Source organism: Hyperolius riggenbachi, chromosome 1 (assembly GCF_040937935.1).
Source record: "Hyperolius riggenbachi isolate aHypRig1 chromosome 1, aHypRig1.pri, whole genome shotgun sequence".
NCBI lineage: Eukaryota > Metazoa > Chordata > Amphibia > Anura > Hyperoliidae > Hyperolius > Hyperolius riggenbachi.
Window position 1 is genome coordinate 349,986,545 of NC_090646.1, and position 16,385 is coordinate 350,002,929.

Genomic DNA, 16,385 nt, shown 5'->3' on the forward strand with positions numbered 1-16,385 from the left:
CCGTATCAATTTCTTGCAAGTTCTAGGTGGTTGTTTAGCAGAAGTGTACATCAACTGTATAAATAAACTTCATATTGTATGTGAGATTTGCAATGTACAGACATCGATAAACTGCAGATAGCAACATTTCACAAAAAAATCAAACTGTAAAGCATAAACCATCAAAAAACAGTTCTCACAATAAATGCATTAATACCTAGCATTAAGGGGCCCATACACTGGTCGATTTCAGCCATCAATCGATCGATTCTATAGAATCGATCAGAAATCTATGCTATCCAATTCCCCATTCAATCGATTTGTGGCCGATTTCGATCGATTTGATCTGACAGGATGGAAAATCTAGATCGATCTGCTGCTGGCAGCAGATCGACAGCCCATAGAGTTGCATTGGATCTAATGGTCTAATAATGCATTTAGATCGATTTTTCCAATAGATTTCATTCTGAAATCTGTTCCTACTGTGTGGCACACATCAGATAGATTCCTGTCAGATTAGGCTTTACAGGCATCTGACAAATCTATCTGATGGTTGAATCTTCTGCAAATCTATAAATGTATGGCCACCTTTAGTGCAGCTTACCAAGTCCTTTGAATTTACATACCATATTACAGAGACCCATACCGTTTTACCCCTCCAGGATCACAGCCAGCAGACCAAGCAAAAGACAAGACCCCCTTTGTCAAATGGTGCCAAGAGTTTATTCCCCTTGACTATACTCCATCAGCACACATCCTTTCCATTTTAGGAGCTTTCATGTTATTGGCTGAAAGAATGCTTTTCAGCAAATTTAAACTTCAACTCTGCCTAAAGGTCAGTTAGCAGAAAGTGAAGGCTGTTACTTGCTCTAAGAAGATTATTATTATTATTATTATTATTATTATTATTATATCCGCTCCTCACCCTGTGCATTGTCTACCCATCTCTATGGAATAGAATTGGTGACACCTTTTTTCGCACAATAGAGCAAGCATAACTTTAGAGTCTAATACACTCAGACAGGGTTTTCGCCACAAGCCTTATTGGTTGGTTGCCCACCCAGCAACTTAATTTTGTGAGTAACTTTCATTTTGACTCAACACTTGCTTTTCGTACATACTACACTATCCGGACTCCCTGTCCCCTTGTTTGATTTCTAATGTCCAGATTATACCTCAAAGACTTCTATTGCTGCCTAGGTGATATTCTTCCTCTGATCCATTCTTCAACTAAGTTAGTGGAATTTCATTTAGCAGACTTGGTAGCAAGGAAGTAGAATCAGGGTTTGGATTAGATGCTGTAGGTCAAGTATAATTAGTTTCTCTAATAACTTGAGTCATTTTTTTTTTTTAAATCTCCTTTTTAAAGTTCTCGTTTAAATTGTGGTTAGCAAACAAACTTGTTTTATAAGTTTCTTTTGAATGTGTGTTGGTGGGTTTCAATACATCTTGGGTGAAGGGATATTGGTCAAATGGGTTGTTACTGATGACAAGTGTCACTGAACAGGGAATTGCCTGTATACCAAAATTTCACCAAGAGAAGCTAGACTCTTTACTCCAGTGCATTGCATCTGAGTTTCAGGACTATATTAGGAGGATGTCTAGCTGAAATTAGATATTGGCTTCAGTACACTCACCAATGCCCTATTCAGTAATGCACTAGACAGATGATTTTTACCAAACATCCTGCCAAATGCCCATTCACTAAGTGTTTAAGTGCACTAAAAAGTAAAACTACTGGCTAGTGAGGTAACTTACCTGCTTATGCGGTAAATAGCTCATAAATGTCAATTCACAAAAATTAGAGTATGCTAAAAGTGTTACGTTTAAGACCAGCCTGGACCTACAGGTAAATAGTCTGTCCAGTTTATCAAATGCAGGTTGCTAAAGGAGACTACCAATACGAAAAGTCACCTGGTCCTGCTACTCGCCCCATTTGATCAGATGCATTGCCAGCCGGGACATCACAAAGTGGGTAGAAAAAAAATAAATAAAACCAGCAGGAAAAAGACCTTCAGGCCTGGATCCCATTACAAAACGCAATCGCTAGCGTTTTGTATGAGCGGTTTGTAAGTTATTTCATGAGAGTTTTCGGAAGTGATTTTAAAAAGTGTAATTTGCCAGCGGTTATTTAGCGACTAGCGTTTTTAATTCTGATTGGTCCTTTCAATTTTCATTTTGTTGCAGTATGCAGTAATGTAAAAACGCTTGCAAAATCTCTGTGTAGGTTTTGACGAGCGATTATGCCAGAGTTTATATACTTTACATTGCAGAAATGCTAACACTCAATGCTGCATGTCCTGAATTTTGCGATTTGGTAATCACAATCGCTCCAGTGGAATTTGGCCCATCCATTAACATTAGCTGAGTGTTTAGGGAAATCGCTAGCGGTTTGAATCGCTCCCTAAATGCTCAGAAAATCGCTCTAGTGGGTTTCAGCCCTCAAAATGTCTCATGTATCCCATGCAGATCTCTATACTGATACAGAAGAGGGCCCTCTGGTGGCATGCATGCTCACCTAAAGGGATGCAGGAAGCATTTTACTCAGGCTGGTTTCACAGGCCGCACCAGGGGGCGCACCACCAAAAACAGCCTTCCGGAATTTCCGCGTTAGTACGCGGTAATCCGCATCTGGCAGCCAGCCAAGCAGGAAGTGTAAAGGAAAACGACCGCACACCTTTGCCCACTGGGTGCTTGTGCCTATGCAGGAACAGCGTAAACCTTTATTGGTCCGTGACACACGTACAATCATCTGACTATATACCAACGATCGTTTCGGGGCCAATCGGGTCCCCTTTGTCAAGGTGCGTATGTTTCTGTCCTAGCCTTGACTAAGGGTACCCGATTGGCCCCCAAAACAATCCTCTGTATACGGTTAGATGGTTGTAGATAATCCCCCCCGCCCCCCCCCCCCCCCACCCCTTTTTTTTTTTTTTTTGGTTTTTTTTTTTTTTTTTCCTCTCTCTCCGTTCTAGAAAGCCTATTGGTGATGAATTATTTTCCTATTGAGCTAAAATGTTTGTATAATTAGCTGAATATTGTCTAATAACATTAATTTTTATTTATTCAACATCTTAGCTTCTGGTCAGAGCAGACACCTACAATCGGCTTCCCCCTCTCCCCCTGCTTTTCCTGTATATGTGGACCTGGCTTACCTTCCTGGTGGACCTGCTGCACAGACTGTGGAGGAAGAGTTTTTCAAATTGGTGCGCTCTTCTTGTTATGTTATTAGTGGAGATGATCCTATTAAAGAAAAATATACTCGCAAGATTCTGGATTCTCTCCTTGCCGGAAAAGGCCAGTGGACACAAGAGCTGCAGGTATCAGCCGCATATTTTTAAACTTTTTTTTTATTTTTTGAGAGGGAGAGAACTGAATATGCCCAATGATGGGTGACCAATGCGTGGCTCAAACTTCTGTATCCTTTTGATTTTCTTGTATCTGTATAGGTGGTCATACACCAATACAGCTGCCATCAGATTGACCGACAGATCCCTCTCTGATCTAATCTGGTTAAAGAGGGATCTAATTTTTGCCCATACACTGCACACAGGTTTGAATCTATTTCTGCATGAAATCTATTCAAAACCTGTAAAGCTGCCGTTTGCCCTGGCCTCCCCCCATTAGGGCTCCCCCAGCCAGCAGCAATACATCACCTGTCTGGCCGGCATGAGTCCCCGGGAGCCGTGCTGTCTCACTTCTTCCCCTCTTCTCTTCCTGTCTTGTTCTGTGACTAGTGGAAATTCAAACAGTAGAGGGCGCTCTGCTCTCTGAACTTCAGCTTGTCACAGGATGCAACGAGAAGAAGGGAGACTGCACGTATTCCGGGGACAGGACATTGGCCATCGGCGAATCGAATGCCACTAGTTCCTGACCTGCTGGCGATCGAGCAAAATTATCCGTCTGGACCGATCGACTGAATCAACCAATGCCGGATGGCAATCGGGTTGATCGGTCAGCGTTTGCGTTATCTATTTCACAGCAGATTCAATCAGTGATCGAATCTGCTGTATATCGGTGGGAGTTTGACCCAGTGTATGGGGTACCTTAAGAGTTGTCTTTTCTGCATCAAAGGGGAACGTGAAGCTTGGACAAGCGTTTTATCTCAGTGCTGCAGGTTTAAAATGTTGGCATACCGATATGTGCAAACATCAAAAAAAAAAAATTGGGCGCTGATCAATAATGCAATATTCTTGCATTGTGTTTTTGTCTAGTTACAATGTAGCAACACATTGTTTCCTATGTAGCGTACTTGTACTCTACATAGGATTTGCTCAGCGGAGACATCTTGTGGCCAAATAGTAAAATTACACCTACTGACTTCAGGGATTAAAAAAAAAATGAAGATATATGTCAAGAAGGCATATTGTAAATTTATGGGCTAAAAATTAGCGATGGATGGGAAACAAAAAAAAAAAAAAAAAAAAAAAAAGGTACATTTTTTTCAATTTCCAAATAAAATATTGTCACCATACATTATACTAGGGATATAGTTTTTTAACGTTACAATAACCAGAACAAATGGGCAAATGTATGGATTTTAATTACGATAGCATGTGGTATTTTAAAACTATAATGGCTGAAAACTGTGAATTTTTTTATAATTTTTTTTCTTCTTCCAATTAAAATGCATTTAGTATAAAATAATTCTTAACATAATGTACCACCCAAAGAAAGCCTAATTGGTGATGGAAAAAACAAGGTAATGATAATTTACTTTGAAAAGTAGTGATAACGTTATTGGGGAATTAAAGAGACACTGAAGTGTCAAAAAAGCATGGTTTTTTTTTTTTTTTATTTTTTTTTTATTTAATAAGTGTTTAACATAATAGCCCTAACTAAACCGCCGCATTCCCGACGCTGTAAACTATCTAAATCCCCTCCCTCTCCCCTGCAAAATCCACTACTATCTTGCCACCATTCTTTGGATCCTATTCCTTCCCATCTCATTCCACAGCTAGCCTCATCCTTCATGCCTGTACGTACTTTGCTACTCCCTCTCCACCGGCCACTTTCTAACCTCATTGAAAAAGGCTGTTGTGATACTACTAACTCCAAATCCCACCAACTAATCAACAAATCATCAACTACCCTACTGTGTCACTTCTTCCATTTGAATGCCATATACATGCTGAACTAAGCCATATCTGCTATCTCCCTGCGTTATCCTTTCCGGCCTGGTTTTTGCTCTAATCACTCCACAGAAACCGCTCTTGCTAAAGTGACCAGCGTTAGATTGCCCAGCAAGCTCATGGTGAACCAGAACTCCCAGCGGTGTGTAAGGCCTTGTTCACATTGTGTTCTGATCGCGTTAGCGTTTACGTTGAGTGTGGGTTTTTTTGGGTTTTTTTTTTTTTTTTTGAAGGGTTGTTTTTGTTAAAAGCGCTTTTCTAAGCTGTTTTCCAGAGCGGTGTTTTAATTCACTCCCTGACACAAGTCAGGAAGTGAACTCTTTGACCCGGTAAAATAATGAATACAATGTATGTATTCTTAAAAAAGCAAATGCAATCGCTACACAAAGCGATTTTTTTATTTTATTTTTTTTCTCGCTTTTCCTATACCTCCCATTATAGCAAAATAGCCCTAAAAATGGTCCATGCATCGCTTTTCTGATTGGACAGCGAAAGGAACACCCAATTCTGAACTAGCGCATAGGAAAGCATGGTGTATGCAATATTGAAAAATCTCCAGCGCTTGAAAAAAATTAAAAAATGAAAAGGCGCCTCTAGTGTGAACGAGCCCTAAGGGACTAAAAAAACTTCTTAAAACAAGGTATTTGCAAGTATTCAGGTTGGAGTGAGCATAGGTCGCCCACAGTGCTTCATTGCTGAATATGCAGATCTTCCCTTTGTTGTCTCTGTAAGCTAAATGCACCTTGAACTGCTGAAATGCAATGTTTCAGTTTAAAGGGCAACTGAAGTGAGAGGGATATGAAGGCTGCCATATTTTTCTTTTTAAGCAATACCAGTTGCCTGGCTGCCTTGCTGATCCTCTGCCTTTAATACGTTTTAGCCATAAACCCTGAACAAGCATGCAGCAGATCAGCTGTTTCTGACTGTCAGATCTGACAAGATTATCTGCATGCTTGTTTCAGGTGTGATTCAGTCACTACTACAGCAAAATAGACCAGCAGCACTGCCAAGTGTTTGAAAGGAAATAAATATGACAGCCTCCATTTACCTCTGACTTTACTTGCCCTTTAAAGGATATTGAGGATATTTTTTTTCTTATAAAATGAGTTGCCTGACTCTCCTGCTGAGCCTGGATTGCTCCCACGCCGCCATCCTTCCTCTATCGCCGCTACCGAGTCCCGTCACTTCCGGCGGACGCGGCCAATTGTCCGCATCACAGGGGCTCCCTCCATACCCTTACGCATGCGGCTGCGCAGTAGGCAGCCGCAAGCGTAAGTGTATGGAGGGGAGCCCCTGTGATGCGGAGAATTGGCCGCGTCCGCCGGCCGACTGGCGGTAATGACGGGACCCGGTACCGGCGGATCCAGGCAGCGGAGGACGGCGGCGTGGGAGCAATCCGTGCGTATGGGGCTGGAGGAAGCCCCATGTAAGTATAAAAGCTTGTTTTAATCCTCTCTGGTTCTCTTTAACAAGCATGCAGATCAGGTGCTCTGACTGAAGTCAGACTGGATTAGCTGCATGCTTGTTTCAGGTGTGTAATTCAGCCATGACTGCAGCCAAAGAGATCAGCAGGACTGACCAGCAACTGGTATTCTTTAAATTAATGCCCGGTTCACATTAGCATTTTGAGCCAAACTGATCCGGTGAGCGGATCCGGTGTCCGCTTCACTAGATCCGGATGTCTCTGCACACTGCCAAATGGAAAGTGAAAACGGATCTGATCAACGATCGATCGGATCAGTTTTCTCTGTTTGCCGTTAAATACATACCTAATGCTCTTTTGAAGCTGGCGGTAGAGGCTTCCTCTTCTTCCGCTGTGACTACACAGCGCGTCATGTAACTACTCACACGACTCGTCATGTAGTCACATGACGCGGAAGAAGACAGAATCCTCTACCGCCGGCTTCAAAAGAGCATTTCGGTATGTATTTTACCCTCCCTCACCCACCCACCTGCCTGCTACAACCTCCCTCACTCTCCTGCAGCTCAGGTTTGCGTCCCCACATCCCCCGTGGAACGGTCCGTTTATTCACTAGTGTAAAACGTTCCGTTTTTTTATTGCCCCAATGCTGCAGCATTATTTGGTCTGGTTTCGTTCCGCTGGGCAGAACGGTCCAGAAAATTCGGGCCTGCTGCATTTTTTTTTTTTTTTTTTTTTTTTTTTTTTTTTTTTTTTTTTTTTTTTTTTTTTAGATCCGGGGACCGGAACTTATCCGTACCAACGGACGCATGTGAATGGATCCATAGTCGATGGGCGGCGGCAAGGACTGGGCCTAAATGACCGCAATACGCCCATCGGCAGCGTGGTTATGCGGTGATCGCATCATTCGTGACGCGATCAGCCGCCGGCGACAGGCTCCTCCCCCTCGTGCTGTAACCCGCCGGCCGTTCGGAAGCGCCGTCGGGTTACTAGCTGCCCGATCACAGCTGACAAAGTGTATAATAGGCTTTGTAATGTATACAAAGCCTATTATACAGGCTGCCTCCTGCCCTGGTTGTCCGAGGGACCACCAGGGCAGGCTGCAGCCACCCTAGTCTGCACCCAAGCACACTGATCTCCTCCCCCCCTGCCCCCTGATCGCCCACAGCACCCCTCAGACCCCCCCCCCTGCCCACCCCCCAGACCATTGTTTGATGGGTGATTAGGGGGTTGTTTGGGTGCAATCACTCCCTGTCACTGTCAACGCTATTTTTTTTATTTTAATACCCTAAACTGCCCCCTGCTCCTTCCTGATCACCCCCCACCCCTCAGATTCTCCCCAGACCCCACATGTACTGTATGCCTCTATCCCCCCTGTAATAACCCACTGCTCACCTGTCAATCACCCCCTGTCACTGCCACCCATCAATCAGCCCCTAACCTGCCCCTTGCGGGCAATCTGATCACCCACCCACACCATCAGATCGCCCGCAGATCCGACGTCAGATCACCTCCCAAGTGCATTGTTTACATCTGTTCTCTGCTCTAAACACCCACTAATTACCCATCAATCACCCCCTGTCACCACCTGTCACTGCTACCCATCAGATCAGACACCTATCTGCCCCTAGGGCACCCAATCACCCGCCCACACCCTCAGAACAACCTCAGACCCCCCCCCCCCCCCCCCCGTGTACTGTATACATCTATTCTAACCTGTAATCACCTGTCTATCACCCATCATTCACCCATCAATCACTACCTGTCACTGCCACTTATCAGATCAGAATCTAACCTGCCTCTTACGGGCATCTGATCACCCTCCTACACCATCAGATTGCCCCAGACCTACCCTCAGATTACCTCCAAAGTGCATTGTTTACATCTGTTCTGCCATCTAATCACCCACTGATCACCCATCAATCACCACCTGTCACTGCTACCCATCAGATTAGACACCCTATCTGCCCCTAGGGCACCCAATCACCCGCACACACCCTCAGAACGCCCTCAGACCCCAGCCCTGATCACCTCGCCAGTGCATTGCTTGCATCTATTCCCCCCTCTAATCTCACCTTGAGACACCCATCAATCACCTCCTGTCACCCCCTAGCACACCTACCCATCATATCAGGCCCTAATTTGCCCCGTGTGAGCCCCTGATCCCCCTCAGACCCCCTTCCGTCAACCTCCCCAGTGCATTGATTGCATCTATTTTCCCCTCTAACCACCCCCTGAGACACCCATCAATCACCTCCTGCAACCCCCCCCCCCCTAGCACTCCTATCCTTCAGATCAGACCCAATACAACCTGTCATCTAAGAGGCCACCCTGCTTATGACCGGTTCCACAACATTCGCCCCCTCAGACCACCTGTCATCAAAATTTGCAGATGCTTATGCCCCTGAACAGTCATTTTGAGACATTTGGTTTCCAGACTACTCACGGTTTTGGGCCCGTAAAAATGCCAGGGCAGTATAGGAACCCCACAAGTGACCCCATTTTAGAAAAGACACCCCAAGGTATTCTGTTAGGTGCATGACTAGTTCATAGATTTTATTTTTTGTCAAAAGTTAGTGGAAATTGATTTGTATTTTCTTTTTCACAAAGTGTCATTTTCCGCTAACTTCTGACAAAAAATAAAATCTTCTATGAACTCACCGTACTTCTAACGGAATACCTTGGGGTGTCTTCTTTCTAAAATGGGGTCATTTGTGGGGTTCCTATACTGCCCTGGCATTTTAGGGGCCCTAAACCGTGAGGAGTAGTCTTGAAACCAAATGTCGCAAAATGACCTGTGAAATCCTAAAGGTACTCATTGGACTTTGGGCCCCTTAGCGCAGTTAGGGTGCAAAAAAGTGGTATTGCCGTACCCAGGAGAAGTAGTGTAATGTGTTTTGGGGTGTATTTTTACACATACCCATGCTGAGTGGGAGATAGGTGTGTGTGTGTGTGTGTGTGTGTGTGTGTGTGTGTGTGTGTGTGTGTGTGTGTGTGTGTGTGTGTGTAAAAATAAATAAATAAATAAAAAAAAAATTGTCATTTACAGAGATTTCTCCCACCCAGCACGGGTATGTGTAAAAATACACCCCAAAACACATTATACTACTTCTCCTGAGTACAGCAATACCACATGTGGGGCACTTTTTTGCAGCCTAACTGCGCTAAGGGGCCCAAAGTTCAATGAGCACCTTTAGGCTTTGCAGGGGTGCTTACAATTAGGCACCCCCCAAAATGCCAGGACAGTAAATGCACCCCATAAATGACCCCCGTTTTGGAAAGTAGACACTTCAAGGTATTCAGAGAGGAGCATAGTGAGTCCGTGGCAGATTTAATTTTTTTTTTTTTTTGTCGCAAGTTAGAAGAAATGGAAACTTTTTTTTTTTTTTTTTTTTTTTTTTTTTTTTTCTTCCCTCAGTGTCATTTTCTGCTAACTTGTGACAAAATAAAATCTTCTATGAACTCGCCATGCCTCTCAGTGAATACTTTGGGATGTCTTCTTTCCAAAATGGGGTCATTTGGGAGGGTATTTATACTATCCTGGAATTTTAGCACCTCATGAAACATGACAGGTGGTCAGAAAAGTCAGAGATGCTTCAAAATGGGAAAATTCACATTTGGCACCATAGATTGTAAACGCTATAACTTTTACCCAAACCAATAAATATACACTGAATGGATTTTTTTTTATCAAAGACATGTAGCACAAAAATGTATTCAGAAATTTTACTTTATTTGAAAAATGTCAGCACAGAAAGTAAAAAAAAACAACTTTTTTTTTTTTTACAAAATTCATGTATTTTTTGATGAATATAATAAAAACTAAAACTCGCAGCAGCAATCAAATAGCACCAAAAGAAAGCTGTATTAGTGACAAGAAAAGGAGGTAAAATTCATTTAGGTGGTAGGGTGTATGACCGACCAATAAACCGTGAAAGCTGCAGTGGTCTGAATGGAGAAAAAGGCTCTGATCCTTAAGGGGCGAAAAGACTGGTCCTCAAGTGGTTAACATTGGATCCGTTCCGTTTGTACAGTATACGTTCTGGTTACGTTCCACAAAAAAAGCTAATGTGATCCGGGCCTTATGCCTACTAAAATGAATTCTTGGTAAAAGTGAATAAAGGCCTATGCTAGTCCCACAACCGTGATTAACCCACCTACCCTTTTTACAAATTTCATTTTTATGTTTTACATGAAAATTATGTTGACATTATTTAGTCTTATCTACAGTTTGACAGTTTTTTTTCCTCATTCCACAAACCCATTAACCGTGACTGTTTTTATTTTTCTGTGTACAGGTAACTGTGATTCCAACGTTTGAGTCAGCGGCAGTCCGTGCGTGGTATGAAGAAACGCATGCTCTTCAGCATTCACTAAATGTAGTAGTGTTGGGAAGCACCAGCAGCGTGTCAATGCAGGATGAAACGTTCCCTGCCTGTAAAGTGGAGTTTTAATGGTTCTCAGTTATGCACATGCCATGTCTTTGGAACAGTTTGATGCTGAGCAAGCTTTCTGGGAATCTGAGGCCAGTTCCTGTTCTCCTTTGGATCTGGTGTTGGCAGATATTGGCTCCATGCACATTCCAACCAAACAGTTGGAACAAGACAGGACATTCCTTGATTTATTGCACATCTATCTTATGTGGGACGGGGATCCTGTGCACGATTTGAAGAGGACCTTTTTGTTATTGGCATATTCACTCCGGCACACGTTACCTTTTTAGCATGAAATTCTTCAGTTGACTGTTTTTTACCTCTTCCGTCTAACCAGAAGACCATACTCTACTTCACTTTCATATGTTTACAGTTGTCTATTATGTGAAAGATCATGAAGAGCGTTAACTGATACCTTAGGTACATTTAGTACCCACAGTAACATTAATCACCTCTGCCTGTTGTCTGTGTAGCTGTTCTTAACCCCTTCCCCCCTTTCAGTACACTATTGGGATCGCTTATGCTGAAGATGTGGAATAATTTTTTTTTTGTTTAATCTTCGACCTTGGTAAAATCTGTACTCCCTCTAAATGTGAAGGATGTAGACTATAAAATTGTGTTTAAACCTTCTACATCCTGATTCACCTGGTGTAGGGATTTTTCCTGCACATAGTTTATCAGTAGTGAGCCTGTAGCTTTTTGGTCATCATCTTATGCAGTGCTTCATAAGACATCAGGAAAGCTACTATTTAGCCGCTTGAAATGGTTAAGCAGGGTACTAGTGTCTAACTCATGTTACCATGAGGTTTTCAGCTCCAATGCAGTTCAATTATTTTCTTTGACACTACATTAGTACAGTTTAGATATCTGGAGTAAATGCAGTCGCCCCCCCCCCCAATTTCATTATAAAGCTTACTTTATATTTGCCATCAATTTTGCCAATAAACTAGCACTGAGAATAGGAAAGCACACTTTAAATCTTTATTGTTATAGCTGCTAGCTTGCCATCTACATGAATTGGTTGCTCACTAGTTTACTTGAAGCTCCCAGCCATAATTCAGAGTGTTGCTGTCTGTTCAGAAATATCAATCTTTTGGACCATGACTTCAGTATAAACCGATGTTTACTAGTTGGCTCAAAGTAGAAGTACAATCAAAATGAAACCCGTAGTGAAGTCGGTCCAATACATTTCTAAAATCTCACCTTTTTAAAAGGACCCATTCCCTATGTATTATAAAGGAATGGTATTGGAAGTGCAGTGCTGAGGAACTTTTGTGCTGGTATGTTGGCCTGTAAATGAAGTCCTTGTTCTGTAGCCCACTGCTTCTCTGCATTCTATGAGTATCTTTACACTGTTGCATTGAAATGGGTTAAAGTACACCTAAAGTGAGAGAGAGGAGGCTGACATTTATTTACTTTTAAACCATCGAAATTGCCAGACTGTCCTGCTGATCCTCTCTCTAATGGCCGGTTCACAGTAGCATAAAAAAAATGACGTTTTGCTGAACTAATCCCAACTAATGCAAACCGATCCTATGTTAATCAAGTGTGATTTTTGGGTAGGCTATGATATATCTGGATTGAAAGGTGCGTTGCGTTGTTTCAGGTGTGTGATTCAGACACAAGATAGCAGGACTACCAGGTAACTGGTAATGTTTAAAAGGATGTAATTATGGAGGCCTCTATATCCCTCTCATTACCGGTGTCCTTTAAAGGACAACTGAAGTGAGAAGACTATGAAGTCTGCCTTATTTATTTCCTTTTAAACCATACCAGTTACCTGGTAGCCATGCTGATCTATTTGGCTGCAGAAGTGACTGGATCACACCAGTAACACGCATGCAGCTAATCTTGTCAGATCTGACAACTGTAAGAAACACCAGATCTGCTGCATGCTTGTTCAGGGTCTATGGCTAAAAGTATTGGAGGCAGCTGATCAGCAGCATAGCCATGCAACTGGTATTTCTTAAAAGGAAATAAATATGGCTGCCACCATATCCTTCTCCTTACAGTTGTCCTTTCTGGTGCTGCTTTCTGTATTGGAGTTTAGTTCTGATATAAAGCCGAGCTAAACTTGGAACTTATTAAAGAACTGAGGTCTCAATGTTATCGTCTACATAACTGCAATGTATTTGGCAGCCATTTCATTGGTTAGTGTGTTGGCAGTACTGTGGTTAAAGTTGCACTGGTAGATGTGCAAGTCACCATGTTTATGGAGAATTAACAGAGATGCTATGCTTTGTTGTGACTCCACTCCTACAGGTACCCATTAACGGTGCAATTTTTTAGAAATCATATTTTCAATAAGATGTTTCAAAGATCTGATCAAGATTATATTTAATCGATCCACAGCATTAAAGAATTCTAAGGGCTATTTCAGTGCATCAGTTGCATTGCGGAATAATTCTGCATGTTAGCTCACTGCCCATACAATCCTATGGGCCTGATCACAGTTCTACTCTGTAACTGATTGCCTTACTCTAAGGGCTCGTTTCCACTAGAGCAAATATGCATGCGTTTCCTGCATGCAGATTCGCTCAAACAATACTAGTGGATGGCGCTTCCACTTGTCAGGAATTCTGTGCGGCTCGCTCTGCAGAAAAAATCTGCACAGCAGAGCTGTCAGAATTCGCACACCGCACGCGAATCGCCGGTCATGTAACTAAATAGGAAAACCGCAAGCACTTGAGTCTTGCGGTTTTCCCGGAGTTTCCGCGCACGATTTCGTTAAAAAACCCATGTCAATGCCGGCAAGCATTAAAATCGCGAACGATTCCGCGTGAAAATCGCATGAAAACGTCAACGAATCCGCAACTGTATGCGGATTCGTTGACGCGTTTTCCGCGAGCAAATCGCGCCGCACAAGTGGAAACGTACCCTGGGGCTTCTTTTCACGGACTGTTGAGCTGTGTGCTCAGCAAGCAGTTACCAGGCAGTAGTGAGCAGTTGTGAGCGTTTGAGAGGCATTTCACTGCCTATCGACAGTCTGTGGAAAAGAGGCCTAACTTGCTGCATGCAGACTCTGAATTAACATCTATGTCTAATCTCCATTGCAGTTCACGCTTATTATAACGCATGCATTATGCAACGCATCCAGCCTAACCCTTTTCTGATACTAGAACAAATTATGATCGTATGTATGGATAAATCCACCATGCGGATAAAAAAAAAATTGATCGTTTAGGATTGATTTATTCTACCAGATTGTCTTCATCTAATACAAACGTAATAATCTGATAAAATGATTGTTCAGTAAAAATTGTAACCTTAAGGGACACCTTCAGTGACACAGCAGTTTTACAGCCTGTGCTGCGTGGGTGACAACTAAAATTTAGAACCTCACCACTGACTTGGATTACCCCTGAATAAAGCAAACAGCTGCTAAGAGGGCATGTCATCAAAATGGCAGAGCTAAAACTGCCAAGTTGTCTGTCTGAATAAAGCACACATACTCTCACAGTACTTGAAACATGGAGCACCTGTCAGAGTTTAGCTCTAGTTCATTTTTTCATTCATTTATTAGTAAATGCATAAACTTTTTTCTTCAAAATCCTTCCATGCTCATGATCTACCTAGGTAATGCATTTACAGACCGTTGTAACCAACTTCTCACTGCTGACCTCCCCATGCTGTCTTACACTCCCACACCTCCATGGCAGTGTGAACCTTGCTTAATTGCCACTGTCCACATTACGGGGTTGATCCAACTGAGATTCTTGCTGCAGGCATGACCCCCTAGTAACAATATATACTGTATATTGTGTGTTTTATGCATTTTACAAATATATTAAAAATGAACAGAACCGTGGTTAAGCCATAATTGAATACAGGAAAATATGATCTTTGATTGAATTCATCTGGATGATCAAAGCTGTATCATTGACTTGGTGAGTAAAGCACATATGTGATACTTTTACTGCATGTGTGTAATGGGGCGCACACAGCACAAACTAGAGTAGGGATGACAGAGTTGCCATTTCAGACATTATTCTGCAAATTCTTTAGTGGGAAATGTCAGGTTGGCTATGGAAAGTGCTAATCCCCAGCAACTTTGTGTACTAGTATTTTAGTAAATAGAAATTCCACCAGCAATTTCATTTTGGTCATGCTTTCCTGTTACAAGATGCCCCCAAAGTTTAAGTAGCGTTTAGCCACTGTATTCTCGAAGGAATATTTTGTAATGTTTTTAGTCTTGGATGTTAATTGTTCTAATTATGCTGATAAAAGTAATTGACACTTGAGTCGGGGTACAATAATCCACTTTGTTTAGTGAAATCTCCTGTAAAGGGGTATTAACATATACAACTGTTTTATGGACAGCTTTTAAACTGTTCTTGCACTTAGTAGGCCATATAACAACCTTTGCTACAACATACTGTGGTTTGTGATTTACATTCTCATCTGTATTTTTTGTAAAGTCAGAGTTAACACTAATCAATGTTCTCTTGTGATCTAAGCTACTAGATTCCGTTTTTAAATTATTATGATAAAGTTTAATGTTAAATGAAGGATTTTTGCATCTCACATGCAGATGTCTATGTACAGAATGGAAAAACAGTTTTGTAGAGCTGCCTAATCCATGCTGAAGGGTAACACTACACTACACTACCTTTTTATATACTTGCTTCGTTGATTTTTTTTTTTTCTTTTTTTTCTTTTCCTTGCTATAAAAAAAAAAACTTTGAAATCGGGTTTGTTTTTGCAGCAGTTGCCCAGAGTAGCTAATTTAGATGTCATTTTATTGAATGGAAAAAATTATTTGGTTTTGGTTGCTCTGTGCATATATTCTATTTTCCCCCACTGATTACATCACATAGTATTCATCCTTTACTTGGCCCAAATGAGACTGTTATTCTTGGTCACTCCTTTCTGCATGTTGGTGTGGAGGTTTTTCCCTAAACCTTTCCATCCAGCTTTCTGAGGCTAGCTCACTCTGAGAAAATGTAAGTGTGAATATTACCTTAGATTGCTGTTCAACTAGAACATGCAACGTATAGACATTTTTGAGCAGGAAGCTATGCTGTACAGACTTAAAGAGAACCCGAGGTGGGTTTGAAGAATATTATCGCAATACAGAGGCTGGATCTGCCTATACAGCCCAGCCTCTGTTGCTATCCCAAACCCCCCTAAGGTCCCCCTGCACTCTGCAATCCCTCATAAATCACAGCCACGCTGCTGACAAACAGCTTGTCAGAGCTGGCTGTGTTTATCTCTATAGTGTCAGTCTGCTGCTCTCCCCGCCTCCTGCAGAACTCCAGTCCCCGCCTGCATCCCTTCCCTCCCTGCTGATTGGAGGGAAGGGACGGGGGCAGGGACCGGAGCTCTGCAGGAGGCGGGGAGCAGCTGAGACTGACACTACAGATGTAAACACAGCCTCGCAGCATGGCTGTGATTTATGAGGGATTGCAGAGTGCAGGGGGA

The 16,385-nt window shown here is 42.4% G+C and overlaps 1 protein-coding gene across 1 annotated transcript in view; it reads left to right on the forward strand.

Annotated features, from left to right (window-relative positions):
• The window catches only part of MAP1S (microtubule associated protein 1S), a 69,015-nt gene extending 52,985 nt beyond the window's left edge, over nt 1–16,030 (forward strand). The window contains exons 6-7 of the mRNA XM_068234093.1: nt 3,058–3,299; nt 10,830–16,030. Coding sequence (XP_068090194.1) covers nt 3,058–3,299; nt 10,830–10,985 — 398 coding nt within the window. The 3' untranslated portion in view covers nt 10,986–16,030. The remainder of the gene's footprint in view (nt 1–3,057; nt 3,300–10,829) is intronic.
• Nucleotides 16,031–16,385: the final 355 nt, after the last annotated feature.